At 43.6% G+C, this 19,161-nt stretch overlaps 1 protein-coding gene across 2 annotated transcripts; it reads left to right on the top strand.

The window, feature by feature from the left end:
- The first annotated feature begins 1,661 nt into the window (after positions 1 to 1,661).
- On the top strand, positions 1,662 to 18,857 carry CIPK8 (CBL-interacting protein kinase 8). 2 transcript variants are annotated; one of them, XM_048707496.2, is made up of 15 exons: positions 1,662 to 2,007; positions 3,529 to 3,591; positions 3,700 to 3,771; positions 4,208 to 4,315; positions 4,399 to 4,473; positions 4,560 to 4,613; positions 8,032 to 8,157; positions 8,821 to 8,910; positions 10,666 to 10,788; positions 11,887 to 12,000; positions 16,735 to 16,851; positions 17,680 to 17,736; positions 17,830 to 17,904; positions 18,287 to 18,430; positions 18,572 to 18,857. In XM_048707496.2, exons 1-14 carry the CDS (start codon positions 1,828 to 1,830, stop codon positions 18,380 to 18,382), a joined length of 1,350 nt encoding a protein of 449 aa, XP_048563453.1. In that variant the 5' UTR covers positions 1,662 to 1,827; the 3' UTR covers positions 18,383 to 18,430; positions 18,572 to 18,857. The 2 variants fall into 2 exon arrangements, with proteins under 2 accessions (XP_048563453.1, XP_087403148.1); XM_087547022.1 differs by lacking the exon at positions 1,662 to 2,007 and adding an exon at positions 2,070 to 3,320.
- The last annotated feature ends 304 nt before the right edge of the window (positions 18,858 to 19,161 follow it).

Genomic DNA, 19,161 nt, shown 5'->3' with positions numbered 1-19,161 from the left:
CCCTTCGGGTTCAACCGTCGTCGATCTCATCCATGGCCCCACCGCTGATCTCCTCTGGCTCGCTATCAAGAATTTGCCATCCTACATTGCCATCGAGCCCCTTTTGTCATTTCTAAAGGACACGTTCTACGACACTGACTTGGGATCCATAGCTTCCAAGTCAAACCTCATCGACGACGACCACAAGGAGGGAACCCTCTCCGACTCTTCCAAGGGGAAAGAGCCCATCTGCTCTTCCAACGAGAAATAGCCCGTCTGCGACATCAGGGAGGGCACCCTATAGCCGTGCTCTTCCAAGGGGAAGGAGCCCATCTGCGACAACATGGAGCGCATCCAGGGTCCATGCTCTTCCCACGGGAACGAGCCCATCCGTGACAAGTGAGGAAACCCATGATTTGTTTTGCCATGCCTCTTCACAGGGGGGAACCCATGATTTGTTTTGTCGACTCCCTTTTGTAGTGTAGTAAGAATATGTCTAGTTTTAATTGCTATATTTGGTTGTTTGCAGTATGCCTTGTTTATTTCAGTTGTTCACAATGTGATGCTCTATATGTGCAATTATTTACTGTGCAGTACATTTTATCAATCCAGTTTTAAACATACCGATAGGAATGCATATATTTGCTTGCTGTTAAGCCTGTTATAGCTAGCATATGCCTCTTTTAAAGTTTTTTGACTGTTCAGTTGTTTGTAGTTAGCATATGTCCAGTTTCAAATGCTATCTTTGGTTGTTCGTAGTATGCCTTGTTTATTTCAGTTATTCACAACGTGATGTTTTATATGTGCAAGTATGAACTGTGCAGTTCAATTTCATCAATACCAGTTTCAACAATATCATTATGAATGACTACATTTTGGTTCCTGCATCTTGTAGTTAACACGCATTTTCATTTTTAGTTAACAATAACAATTGTACTTAGACTGGCACAATACCAATTTGAATGACTATGTTTGCTTGTTGTTAACTGTTAGGCATGTTGCAGTTAACACATCTTTCCACTTGTTTTGCTTTACTAGCGTGCTTAAATCTGCACACTGAACCTATCTTTTGGAGATTATTTTGTCTGCCATGGATAATTTTGGTTGATGTTTAGCCTGTTATGCTTAACATGCCTCTCGATGTATCTACACAGGACAATTTTGTGAACGACTGTTGAATTCCATTGAGATTAGTTTCACCCCATGGCTTATATATACTCACTGTTTAGGATATCGGTAGCTAGTACCATATAGGCCAGGGGCTGATAAGGGACTAATCGGTGAATCAGACTTTTAACTGAATATATATGTAACCCATTTATCGTTAGGTTAATTAGGGCAATATGTAATATATCCGAGGCTACATAGCAACATGCATTGTATTTAATGTCTAAATATGCAATCCTAGACTACATAGCAACAAGGAAGAGTGTTACCTTGATTTTCTGATGATGTCTAGATATACGTAGAAGAACAGTAGCATCAACAATAACAACGCAATCTTGTTTGATTACTCAACTTAGTTAGAGGTTAGAGTTAGTTTCTACCTCATGACTAATTCTGAACTAACTCCATCCAAAGAGGTGTCTGTGAGTTTTTTTTTCAGCCACAATTGCACCCTACATACACATACCTACCCGTCCCATTTAAACCGGGCGGCACACACGGTCGCTTGCTGCGGTGCCGAATCTCATTAAATAATTCATTGAATGGCGCTGTCGAGCTGAGCACTTGAGAGCCCCCGCAGCCGCAGTACGACTCCAAAGCTGCAACTACCTTTTTGAACTCCTCGCGAGTCACCCACCGGCCAATACCGAGACCAACCTGAGAGGGAGAGGAGAGGGAGAAATGGTTGGGGGAGGAGGGGGAGGGGCGCTGCGGCGGGTGGGCAAGTACGAGGTGGGGCGGACCATCGGGGAGGGGACGTTCGCCAAGGTCAAGTTCGCGCAGAACACGGAGACAGGGGAGAGCGTCGCCATGAAGGTGCTCGATCGCTCCTCCATCCTCAAGCACAAGATGGTGGATCAGGTGAGGAGGGTTTCAGTTTTCTGCTTCGATTAGATTCCATCTCTTGGTTGGAGGTAATTAGAAAGTGGGAATCGGAATTTAGGGGTTCTTGGGGGTAATTAGAGCTAGGGAATGACAATTGAAGGGGCAGGAGACTTCAAATCTTTTGTTTGGTTGGGAGGATTGGGAATTCATAAGGGAATAGTCATGAGACTTGAGACTCCAACTCCCACCGTTTTATTAAAGGTGGAGGCGTGAGTTTGTATCCTCTATGAACGTTGTTTGTCTTGCCGCGGTTGCTTTAGCAAAACATTTTATATATATATAAAGCAGGGCGAAAGCATATTTCGGTAAGTTGGAAGGGAATTGTTTTAGTAAGTCAATCTTAACCATTCATCATAACTTACATTAACTTCCCTTGTCTGGTCCCTGGTCAATTCAACCAAAAAAGAGAATACAGTTTCTCCTCAAATTCTCGTACATAATTCCTATCACGTGCCAAACAGAGGATTGGGAATAAAATGACTCATTCCATGTCTAGTCTCAGTACAACTCCCTACTCTAAACTCCCATTCCCCTTCCCAAATATTGCCAAACATGCTGTAAGATAAAGGCACCCGTTTGATTGGAGGGAATATGAGTTTAGGAGGGATTGGGTGTTGAAGTTTAGAGTTCAACTCCCTCGATTTTATTAACAGGGGAGGGGGTGAGAATTTATTTACACAGAACATTCCGTCCCTTCATCATAACTTATATTGCCATCTCTCGGCTAAGTCCCCATGAATTCCCCCTAACCAAACGAGGGAATAAACACCTCTCTTAAATTCCCACGTGTAATACTCATCCAATACCAAACAAGGGACTAGGAATAAAATAAAACTTCCCATGTCTAATCTCATCACAACTCCCCCACCCCCCTCTAAATTCCCATTCCCAGTCCCGACCCGAAAGTTACCAAGCACGCTAGGGAATGGGAATTTAGGGGTTATGAGATATAAAGTCACCAGTTTGGTTGGAGGGAATGGGAATTCACGAAGAATTGGGCGTGGGAGTTCTGTTTTGTCTGGATTGGGTTTGTTGGCCAACAATTTGGTGCTCTCTGCCTCTGTCGTTCCTTCCAAATGCTCTTGGAGTGAATGACTCGTGGGCACATCTATTTTGACTTTTAATCCGCAATCAGTAGTTTCTACGAATTGGTTGGTGTTTGCCTTGCTAGAAAGCGGTGGACGGAGGAGATGTTCAATCTGACCATAGCCGGTCCTTATATTCTCTGGCTGAGGAGTTCCTTCCCGATTTGTCAAGGGTTTGAGGCATTTCATTTAACCCTTTTCCTGGTAAACTTCGATGCATTTTTGGTTTGCTCATCTATTTTCATATTTTGGTGTCCACGTGCATGGAAACATTTCTCCCCACCTTTTTATTGTAATGGTCCTAAGTTTGTGATTATGAGGAGGAAAACAGTATTAGCTGCATAAGTTAATTGAATGAGCACCATTTATTTTATGAGGGTGAGATTTAATCTCACATGATTATTGTATGCAGATCAAGAGAGAGATATCCATAATGAAGCTTGTGAGGCATCCCAATGTGGTCAGATTACATGAGGTACGATATCTGCTTCTTTCTGATAGCTGTTTGAATTGTTGATCTTTTTTTCCGTTGTATTTCTTTGAGTACCAGCAGGATCATTACGTGCTATTCTGTTATGTGCAGGTTTTGGCGAGCCGAAAGAAGATATTTATAATCTTGGAGTTCATCACTGGTGGTGAACTATTTGACAAAATTGTAAGACCCCACTCTTCTCAGTGATACTTCTCATTGTCACTTTGTCAGTCTTGACTTCAAATCGACCTATGAAAATTGAACTAACTCTTAGGTTTGTTGCTTGGATTTCTCTGGCTCGGTCCTTCTGGGATGTACAAACATGATTTTTGAAACTTCATTCTATTGTTTCTGAGCATTTTGCTTAAGTAAGAAGTATGTGTAGAAAGGGGTGAAATACCTTGAATTATTAAACACTAGCAAGACGACACATTTTCCCCCTAGGTTGTCCACGTTTTGGGTATTTGCTAGAATGCATGTGGTTATATGCTGCTCATGATGATGGTTACTTCTGTTACTTAAATTTGAATCGGGTCACTTAGTGTCTTCACTTCATCTATTTGCTAAGATTGTTGATGTGAATGGGAACCTAACAGCTCTATAAAACAACAATTTTCAGATTCGTCATGGGAGACTCAGTGAAGCGGATGCACGTAAATACTTTCAGCAGCTTATTGATGGTGTTGATTTTTGCCACAGCAAAGGAGTCTACCATCGAGATCTAAAGGTGGTCATTGAAAGTGAAAAATGAGGTGTTCTGTAGTTCAGAATTTGTGGGCCTGTTGGACTTATTCTGCATGTTGTATGCAGCCTGAAAATCTTCTCCTTGATTCCCAAGGAAATCTTAAAATTTCAGACTTTGGACTCAGTGCATGGCCTGCACAGGTGTATACCTTTCTGAAGTTCTGTAGATGCATAATGCATTACTCATTTTAGTTCGATTCTTGACTTGCTTAGTTGGTCACATGCAGGGAGCTGCCCTTCTACGTACTACCTGTGGAACCCCAAACTATGTTGCCCCAGAGGTACTTCATCTGACTAACATGGTTTGAGTTCTTCTAGTTAGACATCACTAAACCTGTCCACTGCAAGAAAGCAGTGGATTTAAGATTTACCTTTACTACTACTACCTCTACCGAAATATAAGGCATTTTTAGTAAATTTTGTTGGTTTGGATATCAAATCCTACTAGGTACTTGGTGAAGTCCCTTTATCATGGATTTGCTGTCTTTCTTTCAAGCTTTGAGTCTGAATGCATTGAAAGTTAGAAATATATGTACTCCTGGGAGTATGTACTCCCACATTCAAATATACCTCTTAAACAAATGTATTATACCTCTTTATCATTCTGAATATACCTCAATACAAGTTTCACGAAAAAATATCGTCGAAGCCCTTAATTTATGCAGTATACTGTTTTTATGTATAAAAATGCAGTTTACGTGTAAAAAAATATAAAATATGTGGTCTCAAATGTAACTTTTCATGGAACTCACTCTGGGGTATCTAGTACTCCCTCTGTAAACTAATATAAGAGTGTTTAGATCACTAAAGTAGTGATCTAAACGCTCTTATATTAGTGTACGAAGGGAGTAATTATCAATGAATTACACCCAAAATGACAGAGGTATAACAACTTCATCTATGTGGTATATAAGGAGGGGGAGCACACACACACCCACGCACAATTGCGCGCGTGCACACACTAAGCTCCGCCAGTAGTTAGTCCTGGTCTCCTGGAGGCCGCCTGCCCCTTCTCTAGCCCATGAATCTGCCTCCGCTTGGATGGTGTCGAGCAGCGAAGTGATGTTGGGCCTCTCACCATTGAAGACATCGGCGTTTCTCTGCTTTACCGAAAAAGGCTTTCGCCCCGCTTTATATATAAAGCAACAACTAACCACAATCTGATACAAACACACGCCACCTCAACTCACGCACAACACCCAAGGCTGGGTACATAGGCGCTAGGCGCAGCAACACCACACCCAGCCACTACAAGAGCTACCAGGGTCCTCCACCGCGAACATGCCACCGCGAGGAGACGAAGCTGCAGACGATGAACCGTGAGCTCCAAGGCGGCGCCTTCAGGAAGGTTACAACACCAGAGTGCCGCCACCGCTCGAACCGAGGGTCAGGGTTTCCCCTAGAGGAACACGACGGGCAATGAGGACCGTGGTGACGCCTTCAAGAAGGGGACGAACTCGCCGCCGCCGGCCTGCCCGAAGACAACGGGTTTTCACCCCGGCCCACGCTCACTGCCCTCGGCATAGGTACGGAAGCCGCACCACCACCACCGATCGTCATCCCCGGCCACCATGCCGCCCACACGACCATGGCCACCGGGCAACACCTGAGCCACGGCCTCCGCCCACGAGCACCGGGCTTCCACCACCAGAGACGCCGCCCTGGCATCCAAGACCATCCCACCTCCTTCCACACGGACCATCGAAGCTGCCGCCAGAAAGGCGGGCCCTTTGGGCAAGAATGGGACCCAACCGGTCGGAACAGGACAGGGGGAAGCCACCGGCGGCTGTCGGGCACGCCGCAGCCACCTCGCCATTTCTTGAACCGGGGCTAGGCCACCATCGCCACCCCTGGCAACAGCAAGACCTGGAGGCACCCTTGCCAACCCCCCCGGAGCGCCCCTGCCACCGTGGCCAGCCAAAGACGAAGAGCGTCGAGCCACCGTGCTCCACCCTCCGGGCCCGCCTCCAACCGCAGCTCCAAGCACCCCAAGCATCAGGTAGGGGGGGGGGCAACCGCCGCTACTGCACGGGCAGCCCAACCAGCTGACATGGCTCTGGTCGAGGCGGCCGCCCGCAGCCCAGCCTCCCGAGGCCCACACCGCTGAGACGCCAGATCTGGCCGAGCCGCCTCCAAAGACGCAACCGCCGTCCCCGACCACCATTACACGCCACCATCTCCCACCTCCACCAGGCAGGAAGGCCCCGACAAAGGTGGCCGCCCGCAGACAGCGCCGCCACAGGGCTAGATCCGACCGAGGCACCACATCCAAACCCCAGGCACGGCCACCTCGTCGCAGCCCACCGCGCCACCCGCAGAGCCGCCGCCGCGCTGCGTCCCGCGCTCCCCAATGCCCTGATCCGACCGTGCTGGCCCGCGCCAGCCGCACAAGGGGGTGAGAATCCCCGCCGCCGCCGGCGCCTGCCAGGCTTCGCTCGGGCACGCCCTCTGGCGGCGGCGGGAGAGGGGAGGGGAGGTGGAGAGGCGGCCGACGGCTAGGGTTCCTCCCCTGCCGCCCGCGGGGGCGCTAGAGGAGGGGGGGGGGGTGAGAACTTTGCCAGCTAGCTCATTTCTCTGCTCTCAAACCCACCATGCTGTCAACATTGTCAATGAGGATAAGCCCTTCCTTAGCAACGGTGAAATGGGGTCAATGGCCGACTACCCCACCAGTCAATGAAATTGTCTTCAAAACAACCAACATGAGATGATTGTTATATTTTAATTTAGTGTTCCATTGTCCAATTTTGAAGTTTGAACTTGTACCATTGCACAGTTATCTAGTTATACTTAAGTTGACTCACAAATGATTGGGTTGCTAATCTTTTAGAAACATGCAACTAGTACCTATCGTGGCGGCATGCATGCGGCATCCTTTGTGACAAGGTCACACAAAAGCTAAAAGGTAAGTTCTATAGGACGATGATCAGACCTGTGATGCTATTTGGAGCTGAGTGTTGGCCTACTAAGAGACCACACATCCAACAAATGAGTGTCACTGAGATGCGCATGCTAAGGTGGATGTGCGGCCGTACAATAAGGGGCCGAATTAGGAATGAGGGAATATGTAATAAGGTAGGGGTGGCACCGATTGAAGAGAAGCTTGTTCAACACCGACCAAGGTAGTTTGGACATATCCAACGGAGGCTTGCAGAAGCACCAGTGAATAGCTGTATTTCTAAAGAGTAGCGAAAATACTAGAAGGGGTAGGGGGGGGGGGACCAAAGTTGACTTTGGACGAGGCGGTGACAAGAGACTTAAAGGTTTGGTGTACCCAGGGATTTGGCTCTTGATAGGACTTTCTCTCTTCTCTTTTGGGTTCTCATAGGTTTCTGTTCGGTTTGTACACCAAATTTCCAAATTTATCCACAGGGGGGGGGCGGGGGGGGGGGGGGGGGGGGGGGGACAACTAAACAACTAGGGTGATCAGAGTGGCTGGAAGATTACTAGGAAGTTTCGCCGAGGAGGAGCTTACCTTTGCACATGTTTCACTTGGAAAGGGGGGGCCGGGTGATGTCCCCGCCTACCCCAACTTGCTTGGGACAAAAGGCTTTGTTGTAGCTATTGTTCTTATAGCTATCTGTTATTTTCTTTGTATAAATTAATTGTTCTTATTCTTTGTCAGGTATAGCTACTGATGCATTTACCTGCCAAATATTGTGTTAACTGTGATGCAGAATTCTAATTTATCTTATGAAACAGGTTCTTAGTCATAAAGGATATGATGGAGCACTTGCTGATACATGGTCATGTGGAGTTATTCTATATGTCCTGTTGGCAGGTTATCTTCCCTTCGATGAAGTAGATTTGACTACCCTTTATGGGAAGGTTTGTTTCTTATAAGCTCATGACCACTTTACTAGAAGTCAACCTCCCTCCTCGCGGTATCTGAACATAGGTCGTTCTGAGATCCGTGTGGTCAACCATTTGAAACTTTGTTGTTATCATATGCAAAGTTACACTAGTATTTGACATATAAGAGTAATGTCATTTGGTTTGTCTTGCAAGTTATGTGATCCAGCCACCACAAAATAACCAAACATACTAGGTGTGTATATATTGATTAGTCGATGTAAGTACTATATGTGTTAGTAGTCAAGCATCATAGAATTTGGTAATATAATGACCTAGCGACCATAGCGATTCTTATACTTTGTTAATTTGTTAGCTGCAAGGGAAATATAACATTTGTAGTCTAGTAGAGATTCTATAAACTTGTATTCAGAGCTTTTTCTATTACCTGTGGGGGCCTGTGGCAGAGTTGTATGTAGATATTTATTACTCCCTCCGTCCCAAAATAAGTGTCGTTGATTTGGTACAACTTTGTGTCCAATCAGCGACACTTATTTTGGGACGGAGGGAGTACACGATTTGTGCACTAATTGGTCAATGGCATATGTGTTCTTGGTGGCGAGAACAGTTATTTTCTTAGACACGGCGTTTTTATGGAAAGTGTATTTTCTGTATATTAGTCTGTTTTTCCTAATGCAGATTGAGAGCGCAGAATATTCATTCCCAGCCGTGTTTCCAAGTGGTGCTAAGTCACTGATACGCAGAATTCTGGATCCTAGCCCAGATACAGTAAGTGAAGTTCTACAATTATTTAGTCTAACATTGTATTGATTTCGTAAATGGTTTATATTTTGCTTTAAAGTTTTGTTAGCAATTGACAGCATCTCATATTTTTTAGATAATGGAAGCTTTACCCCCATCCTCTGCATGTTCAGATGCATACAACCCAACTTATTACATCCTTTATTGCAAAGTCACCAAACAAAGGTCTTTCCAACAAAAGGGAAAAAACCAAAAACCAACAAAGTACTATAAAAAACATGCCAAAGAAGATCACTCTGAATACCAACAAACCTGTCATCGACAACATCTCATATTTATCTCATCTCTTTTTTTCAAGAAAATGCAAAAGCTTTGTGTTTTGATGCATTGTTATCAAGAATTTGTACAAGCCCAAAGAAGGGCACACCCGGTTTACAACACGGCGCCCCTAGCCGCTAGACACCACCTCATCCGGTAACAAAGCCGCAAGACCCTTCGGGGCCCTCCATCGCCCATTGTCTGGGCTCTGATTTGATCGCGCCGAGGAGGTAAGGCAAGCTGAGTTGATCACTATCAAAGATGATGGCGTTGCGATGCTTCAAGATGCACCATGTCACCAACGTGATGACCGAAGAAGTGCTCTTACATGTGGAGGTCTGGACAGAATGACATGTTTGATGCTACCAGTCCACGAATCCGCCCAGCTTATCGGAATGGCACACCGTCGAGTGCAGTCAAGCGCCTCGTGCCACACCGTGCGTGCGAAGGAGCATCCGGTGAGGATATGGGCCATCATTTCCTCCAATTGATCACAGAGCACGCAACGTAGCGCGTGTTGCAGGCCTCGACGTGCCTGGTGCTTGGCTGTCCAGCACGTGAGCCACGTGAAGAACTTGACCCTTGGGGAGCCAAGACTTATAGTTCAGCTTCCAGGAGCTCGAACCAACCGTTCCCTGAAACAGGATGTCGTCACAGCTCTTGGACGCATACTAGGAGTCCTGGGTCTAGTGTTATACAGGGCAAACCATAGGGGTGGCCCAATCTTCATGATCTGGAGGTGGATTCAAGGATGAAGATGAAGAACAAGAGGGAAACAAGGGGAAATCACAAGAGGAACACACAAACAGGCAAAGTCAATACAAGAGGTGCCTCTTTGAGCCACCAAGTACTCATCTCATAAGCCAAAGTCAATACTAGAGGTGAACCATCGGCAAGCCAAAAAACTGGCGCAGGATTCAGTCGCCAGCGCCTCTCCAATATTTTGGCCACGAATACAACGTAGAGAGCTGAAGGGCCTTGGGAGAGCCAAATTTTTGGAGCTTATCCAAACAGAAACGATCGTTCTGGTCAATGCCAATTTTTTGGTCGGGCAGCCCCTGGCTCTGATCCAGACGGGTCCTTAGTTAAATGTACTACCATTTACTGACATAACCCGTCGTTCATTTTGTAAGGTTAGGATTTTACTTGGTGAATGGCATAATCCTGGCTGTGTGACACTGGTCATGGTCAGTTGATCGGTTTAAGGCATCTGTTTGAAAACAAACTGGCTGGGTTCACATGTCACCTTGACTTTGTTAATTCATACCTCCCGTTAGTTTCCTTCTGCAAAAGAAATTATTTATTGTATGTTGAAGTAGCTGCTATGAGCTGTACAAAGAACAACAAATATAATTCAGTGAATATTAGTTATGATATCCCTAACATGCAAGGACGTTCCATATGTGTGTAGTTACTATCTTTGTTAGTGTATTCTTGACTTACTATGTTTCTGAATTGGAACAGCGAATCAGGATAAAAGAGATCAGAAAGGATGAATGGTTTAAGAAAAATTATGAACCTGCCAGGGAAGTAGAAAATGAAGAAGTAAATCTCGATGATGTTAATGCAGCTTTTGATGATCCTGAGGTATATAATTCTATTCACCATATTCCTAGAATTCATTTGGAAGGAAGGCATCGCATGTATATTTGTATAATACAGTGCTCAGCACTTGGTTTCAGCTATATCCCTCGCAAAATTAGAACACTGACGTGACATTAAGGCTTAAGGAATAAGGACAATTTATGGCCTCCACCCTCCAATCCTTACTCGTAGAAATATGTTGTGGTGTTATGGATATGTAAACTACATTTTGCTTTCCTCACCAGTGATTTGTACGAGTTCTTTTCTCTCAGTACTTAGTACCCATGTACTAAAAAAAACTTACCCATTGTACTTCCACATATTCACTGTATTCGATACTTTAGTTTCTTTGGTATTTGTTCTTTCGCAATTATCGAGATATAAGCCAAAAACAGACCACAGATTTCCCTCTCTTTGACCTAACAGGCACATATTGACCTTCAGCTTGCGATTGCTTATCGAAAGACTTATTTTAAGCCAAATGGAGCAAGCCGACTTACACACATGTTGCCTTGCTCATTCTTAGATCGGTAAATATAAGCTAGCCTGAAAACCCTTAAAATCTACATGATGCACATACATATTGCCATGCCCATGCTTTTGATAAGTATTAGGTAACCTATTAATTTATGGATATGTTTTTGTCATGGAAACTGTCAGGGTTTACACCTGTATTTATTTGTCTTGGATTAGTAAGTGTTAGAGATGTATACATTTTCTGTATATTAGCTGTGTAGTATCCCCGTTGTATAAGGGGTTTCATGCATATTTACCACACATGTATGTGTAAGTATACTGGCATATGGCCTCACGGAAGTGCCAGTTGCCTTCATAACATGGTATCAAGGGCTGACATTTATATTTCCATAAAAGAAAATGTTTCCTTGATCTCTTCTCAATCGATCAAATATCCTGTTAGTCATAACACTTGATGATTTATGAAACTATGTTCCATTAATGTTTTGAGCAAATGAATTTAATCCAACATCTAGCAACCATTCATATAGTACATAAAAATTAGCCAATATGTTAAATTAACTCTGGTGTACTTTGTACTTGCAGTTCTTGTAATTTTTCTTGTCTTCATATTTGTCATTTTAGGAGGACAATGAACATACTTTTGACGATGAAGCAGGCCCTTTGACGCTCAATGCATTCGATCTAATTATTCTATCTCAAGGGTTGAACCTTTCAGCCCTATTTGATCGCCGACAGGTATTATGCAAGCCACTTGTGATGCCGAATGTTTTCACGAAGAAACCATCTGAATTGCCAAATGCACTTTATTTTAACAATATTAAAAGTGAGTAATACGTGAAGAGTGAAACTTGGTTTGTTCTTGAGATGTTGAGTGAATATTTGATCTACTGTTGTACTCCCTCTGTCCCAAAATATAAGAACGTTTTTGACACTATACTAGTGTTAAAAACGTTCTTATATTTTGGGACGGAGGGAGTAATTTGTAATAGTTTAAACCTCCCTATATTCTATGCATAGTACAATTTATAACCCATTTGGTTGAAATTACCTTTAACTATAAGGAAAAGTGTTAGTCCATCCATTTGATGAATAACAGGTATGAGTTTAATATTCGCTTGAAGTTATAGGTCTCCCAGACTCTCACTCTAGGACTGGCTGTTATTCCAACGGAATATTGGCTCTATGACACCGACATATCACAGGTTTAAAAAAAACACAACAAAATTTGTAGGCTCACTTCTTCCCATTTTGCATCCAAATTCTCCAAAGTTAAGTTTTTACTATCCGCTAATTCATACTAACGGAGGTCCCACCCCGTCATCAGTCCTGTGTTGCCTATGCTTGCGCCCTAAAACGGTTGCACCGCCTCTTCCCATGTCGCCATCTTCTAACCTCTACAGACCTTAGGAACAGTGTATTCTTCTCATAGCTAGACCCCATGCTTTCTTGTCCACTGCACCGCCACAGCCACCACAGTCGGCTCACTGAGCTACCATTGCACACACCTCCTCCTTGTCATCTGCGTAGCCTACAGCTCTCACCCAACTGCGCCGCTGGCGACTGTCGTCACAAGACTATGTGATGCCCCCCCCCCCCCCCCCAAATCCTAGCTGCCGTCCCCGATTTTACCAGGAGTCCAATGTATGGCTGTGGTATTGCATGAACAAAAGGTGTTCACTATCATTTTGGTTTTTGCCAGCAGAGAAAAAAGTTTCTCCCAAGACTCAAAATGCACAATCCTCGTCGTTCTCCCAGTCTCTCTATCTTTATGAAAACTTCCCTATCTCAGATTGAAAATAAGATCATGAGAAACGAAACCAAGCCATAGCAGCAGCACAACCATGGATCCAAGCAAACGAGTCAAGCAGCCTGGCGCTGGAGTTCCAAGCATGAAGCAGCAGCTGTCCTCCGTGCCGTGTCTCCCCTCCATGACCATGAGGTGAGCAGTGGACAGAAACTGGCAGCAGGAATGGCATGGATTGAAGGCCTGCTGCTCAGCGATAGGATAGCAGGACTTGATGATTCAATCTAGGATAAATTTCAGTGCAAACCAGTTTAACAAAATTGGATAAGTTTTTTTTTCATTTCCAGTACTCAATTTTTGGAGAAAGAGAATAACAGGAAAGATGGTAGCAGAATCCGAAGGAATCTAAAAGAAAGAACAGAAGTTGCTGTCAGGGCCTCCCCTTAAGTTTTTTCTCAAGAAATGTGTTAGAACCGAACATCACAAGTTTTTGATGGTATTAAAGTGTACAAATAAATTTCCAGGTTTTTTCTAAATCTGTTTGTTTTGGTGTGACAGAAATTTCATATTCCCATTCATTAAATTCATGAAAAAATAGAAGAAAAATCTCCAAATTGACATCAAGAAAGAGCAATAGAAACCATAGCATATGATGATATTTTTTCTGTCAGGTTGGTCAAAAATTGTATGCTCCTGCCAGTATAATTCATTATCACAAGGTCCCATAATCTGAATTATGATAATTAATGTGCAATGTAATGTGTAGAACAGGGTGAAAGTGACACAGTCATAATAACTATATGCTGTGAAATTCAAACCTGTCTATATTTTACAGACCATAGTAGTGTTTGCAATGTTATACTACAAAAAAAGAAAGGCAAGAAAAAATTGTCCAAATAAAGGAAACTAAGAGTACCAATAGTATTGAGCACACTTGTTCATATCTATTGAAGTTTTGATAGTCGAACTAATGAAGCTGTTGAAGCTGTTGCCGTCCAAGTAGAGATAGTTCCTATATGCAGCGAGTCCTGGAAATTCATATGGAAGAGTTGGGCACCGCCCCGGGTACGCTTCTTCCACTGGCTCGCCGACCAGGACTGGTGCTGGACCGCCGACCGCTTGGCACGCCGTGGGCTGCAGCACCGTGACCCTTGCCTCCTGTGCTGCCAGGACCCCGAGACGATGGACCATCTGCTCCTTCAATGCCCCTTCTCCAGGCAAGTTTGGCATGACATCATCGCTTGGCTAAGCATGCCATGCACGCCACCACTCTATGGACCTTCCCTCCTGGACTGGTGGCACACTGCCAGGCAAGGGACGCCGCAGTCCATGCGCAAAGGCCTGGTCTCCATGGCCTTGCTATCCCCCAGGATGATCTGGAAACACCGCAACAGTTGCGTCTTTGAGGGCGCCCTGCCTTCGGCACAAGACCTCGTTGTGAAGATCAAGGAAGAGGCGTCGCTCTGGGCCAAGGCGGGAGCTGCTGGCCTTCGCGACATCATCCCCCAGACTTGGGACGTGCACTGATTACCCATCTATCATCATCAGTTCTGTACCTCCTAGGAGGATTGTAACAAGATATCATCAAGATACACCAGGACGAATTCATTTGTATAAGGGTTGAAGATGAAGTTCATGCGAGAGAACGTTGGAGGAGCATTGACAAGGCCGAAAGACATGACAGTATATTCATAAGAACTAAAGCTTGTTCTAAATGCTGTCTTGGGAATATCTTGTTCACGAATGCGAATCTGATGATAACCCATACGGAGCTCAAGCTTGGAGAATACTTTAGCACCTTTAAGTTGCTCGAATAACTCATTGATGTTGGGAAGAGGATACTTGTTCTTGATTGTCTTCTTGTTCAATGGCCGGTAGTCGACGCAAAGTCGGTCCGTGCCATCCTTCTTCTGGACAAAAAGAACCCCACAACCCCACGAAGATGAACCCGGTCTGATCAAACACAGACGCTCTTGTTCATTGAGCTGTTTCTTCAATTCCTTCAGCTCCTTTGGTCCAAGCTTGTATGGACGCTTGCAAACGGGTTCAGTACCAGGCTCAAGATCGATAACGAATTCAACTGGCCGGTGAGGAGACATTCCAGGAAGCTCTTTTGGAAAGACGTCTTGGTACTCACAAACGACTGGAATCTGAGAGATTGCGTCTAGCTCGCCCTTCTCATTCAGAGAAAATAATCGAATAGTTTCATCTCGAGCAGCATAGATAATCACATCATCAAAAGAGTGTGTCAATTGAATCTCCCTGGCAACACAATCAAGTTGAGCCTTGTGCTTAGAAAGCCAGTCCATCCCGAGAATTAGATCAATATCAGAGTCGCCAAGAACCATTGGAGAAGATAGAAATTTATAGTTGCCCATCTTGAGAAACATCCAGAGCCATCATTTTGGTATTCATGAACAAACCCGGAGAGGAAACCGCTATCGGCTTAGGCAGATCGACAATATGCAAATTGTGCATGGATGCAAAAGGTCTTGATATAAATGAAATAGATGCACCAGTATTAAATAAGACTTATGCAGGAATATCATTGACTGGAAGATTGCCCATGATCACTTCTGAAGAATCCTCTGATTGAGCTGCATTCATCATGTTCATCCTTGCAGACTTGAGATTATGCTTGACCACCGCACTGCTTGAAGACCTCATAGGAGGAGGAGGCGGAAGGCGCCTTTGGTTGAAGCACTTGTTCGCATAGTGACCTTTCTGCTGAGACTTGTTGCAAGTAACTTCCGAGAGCGGACGATGATAAGGAGCACTTGACCTTGGAGCTTGAGTCTGAGACTTGTTCTGATAGCCTGGGTTGGGTGGGTGGGAAGATCCATGGCCACCTTTGTTCTTCTGCTGGTAGGGCCGACGAAATGGAGGAGGAAGCCAGAACTTCTGTTGCTTAGCTGCCACTTGTGGGGAAGAAGAAGACTGAACTGCATCCCTGATTCTCTTCTTAGAAGTCTCACATTTGAGCTGAGCACCTTTTTGCTTGAGGGTCATGTTATAGAATTGATCAAACCTAGTAGGCTCAAGAAGCACGAGAGCTAACTGCAGATCCTCTCTGATACCAACTTGTAACGCCCACGATGTGGCTATAGCTCCCACGTGTTGAGGCACGACTTAGAGGCATAACCGCATAGTGGTTTTGTCGCAAGAAGGGTCATCTTCACAACATCCCATGTAATGAACAAGAAAGGGATAAATAGAGTTGGCTTACAATCGCCACGTCACACAATATTCAAATAAGTCATACATCATCAGAGTACACTCAATAGTCCGACTACGGACAAACAAATGAAAGAAGATAAACCCAACTGCTAATCCCCGATCGTCCCAACTGGGCACCACTACTGATCATCAGGAAAAGACACGTAGTAACGACCAAGGTCCTCGTCGAACTCCCACTTGAGTTTGGTAGCATCACCTGCATTGGTATCATCGGCACCTGCAACTGTTTTGGAAGTATCCGTGAGTCTCTAAACCCTATCTTTTCAATACAAAGAAATGCAAAAATCTTTTTGCGTTTTCTCGAGAAATTTTTTTCCTATATGCAGTTCAGATATAAATTTTGTTGTATGTTTGGACAATACTCTTATGATTTCGAGAAATCTGGTCTGGTATAATCATTGTTGACATGCCCATGGTTCTGATATTTGGGTAGTTATAGATCTACGAACATTTGTCAGACCTAATAATTGTTTCTGTTTGCTCTGCAGGACTATGGCAAGCTTCAAAATAGGTTTTTATCACGCAAACCAGCAAATGTTATATTGTCAAGTATGGAGGTTGTTGCTCAATCCATGGGGTTTAAGACACATATTCGCAATTATAAGGTAAGGTTTGCTGTCCAGTCTGTTCTATCATGCATATTAGCAACCTTCTGACTTGAGATCTTAACAGACAACTGGGTTTTCTATTCATTTTAATGGTTAGCATATACTTTCCCTCGTATCAACTATAAGGCGTATCTTGTGTGCCCACTTGAAACTTTGACCATAAATTCTGCCTACTTACTGGTTACAAAATCTTAATGACAACATGTGCTTTCGAATACAAATCCAATGGTATCAATTTATATAAACTAGCCCTCACATTTTCTAGTACTTACTCCCTCTGTATCAAAATATAAGAGGTTTTTTGATACTGTCATAGTGTCAAAAACGCTTATATTTTGATACGGAGGGAGTATTAGTGAAAGCATTAATTTGGACAGTCAAAACATGCCCTATAGTGTGAAATGGGGAGCAACTTATTTTTCTCAATATGAGTAAACAGACTTGCATTGTTCAAAATACCGGCCGATAAATCAGTTAACTAGCCGATTAATCCCCGCTCGGTGGGTCACCGATTAACCGGTTTATCGGCCGATTAACTGGCCGGCTCGTCTATTAATCCCTTGCTCGCCAGCCAACCAAGCAGTTACCAGCTAATGATTTCCTGAACATTGCAGACTTGGATCTTTTTTATTTCATTACGATTATTTATATTTAATCTGATAATATTATGCACTCTATTTGTTCCCAAATAACATACTGAAGGTCTTAATTTTTTTTCTTTCTGGATTTGCATTTAACATGTACTCCTGTATTGCTAATGAGTTTCGATTACTGTTGTGACATGTTTTTATCGCTTATAAGTAGTTTCACTATTAATATGTACAGATGAGGGTGGAAGGTCCAAATGCGAACAAGACTAGCCATCTCACAATTATGCTTCAAGTGAGTCTTGCCCTATGCAGTCATTTATATCTCTTGTTCTAGCTGTATAGTTTTCTCATCCTTTTACTTCATCTGATTTTGCTCTGGTTTTAGATTTTTGAAGTTGCCCCATCAATCTTTATGGTGGAACTAGAGAGATCTGCTGGAGAAACTTCAGAGTATAATAAGGTCAAGACATATTATTCTTTTTTGCAACTGGCACACCTTATATTATTACTTTCTGTATGAGGCAACTTTCTAGTCTAGAATAAAAGATGAAGATCCTAATGAGCAGTTGTTAAGAAGGACGTTGACTAAAATATACTTCCTCCGTTCCAAATTACTCGTTGCAGAAATGGATGTATCTAGAACTAAAATACATCTAGATACATCCATACCTGCGACAAGTAATTCGGAACGGAGGGAGTACATAGTGATGTTTGTAGTAGCCAGATGTAGCTGCTTATTTGTCATATTATCTTTCGGAAAATTGTAAATCTGCTAAACGCAATTTGCTGTTGGTTTTGCTGGGCACGCACAACTAACCATGGAATTGTTTTTATTGTTGCAGTTCGTAAACAACTACTGCTCCAAATTAGATGATATCATCTGGAAAGTTTCTGCTGAGAAGGGAAAATCTAGGACATCCCGGCTATCGAAGCGCTAACTTATGCACCTATTACAATTTAACTGTAACCATGTGGGTTTGCTGCAGGTATTGCGTATTGCTGTTTCGTTTGGATTACGTACATCACGTGCTTGGCTAATGAGTGTACTAGTGCAGTTTATCATAATTGATCTATGATCTTTTAGTTATATACTACCCTGACCTAAAACGTCTTATATTTGTTTACAGAGGGAGGGGGAGATTGTGTTTAGTGCCATGATTGTATACTACGACTAGTCGAGTCTGCTTGTACAAAGAGGTCCATCTAGTAGTTCCGACATGTCAGTTTTCATGTACAGAAATGTGTCAAACAAACTGTACTTCACTTGTCTCCGGGTTTGTTCGGGGAGTTTTTTTTTTTTTTTGAAAACTCAGGTTTTATTCATTTGTGATAAGTAGTACATCGTTGTGAGGATCGTTGCAATTTCATTTAAAGGCTTCTCAAACTAATCGGAAGTCAAAGAAAATTTAGCTAGTCTAGCAAGCTCATGAGCTACTTTGTTTGCTTTCCTATTACATTGCTCAAATTTAGCAATAACGAAATCACAGCATAATGATAACAATCATCGAAGATTGCTGCTGCCGTGCCCGCCGACTGTCCTCCATCATTCATAGTTTTAATCACCTTCATATTATCCAAATTTATAACAAGGCGATTGCATCCCACCCTTTGCGTTAGTGTTAGACCGAATTTGAGAGCTAAAGCTTCCGCCATCACACATCCGCGCAAAAATTTATTCTCTGATTCCCTCCAGCAATAAACCTACCTTTGTCGTCTC

The sequence above is a fragment of the Triticum urartu genome, chromosome 3A, assembly GCF_056163025.1.
Source record: "Triticum urartu cultivar PI428250 chromosome 3A, HENAU_Tu73, whole genome shotgun sequence".
In the NCBI taxonomy this organism is placed as follows: domain Eukaryota; kingdom Viridiplantae; phylum Streptophyta; class Magnoliopsida; order Poales; family Poaceae; genus Triticum; species Triticum urartu.
The sequence above is the reverse complement of the archived record's forward strand: the minus strand, read 5'-3'. Positions and strand labels throughout refer to the sequence as shown.

Coding starts and splice junctions, on each gene's coding strand:
- CIPK8 (XM_048707496.2), top strand. CDS start 1,828: ATGGTTGGGGGAGGAGGGGGAGGGGCGCTGCGGCGGGTGGGCAAGTAC. Junction 4,614..8,031: donor CAAACTATGTTGCCCCAGAG/GTACTTCATCTG, acceptor CTTATGAAACAG/GTTCTTAGTCATAAAGGATA. Junction 8,158..8,820: donor TGACTACCCTTTATGGGAAG/GTTTGTTTCTTA, acceptor TTCCTAATGCAG/ATTGAGAGCGCAGAATATTC.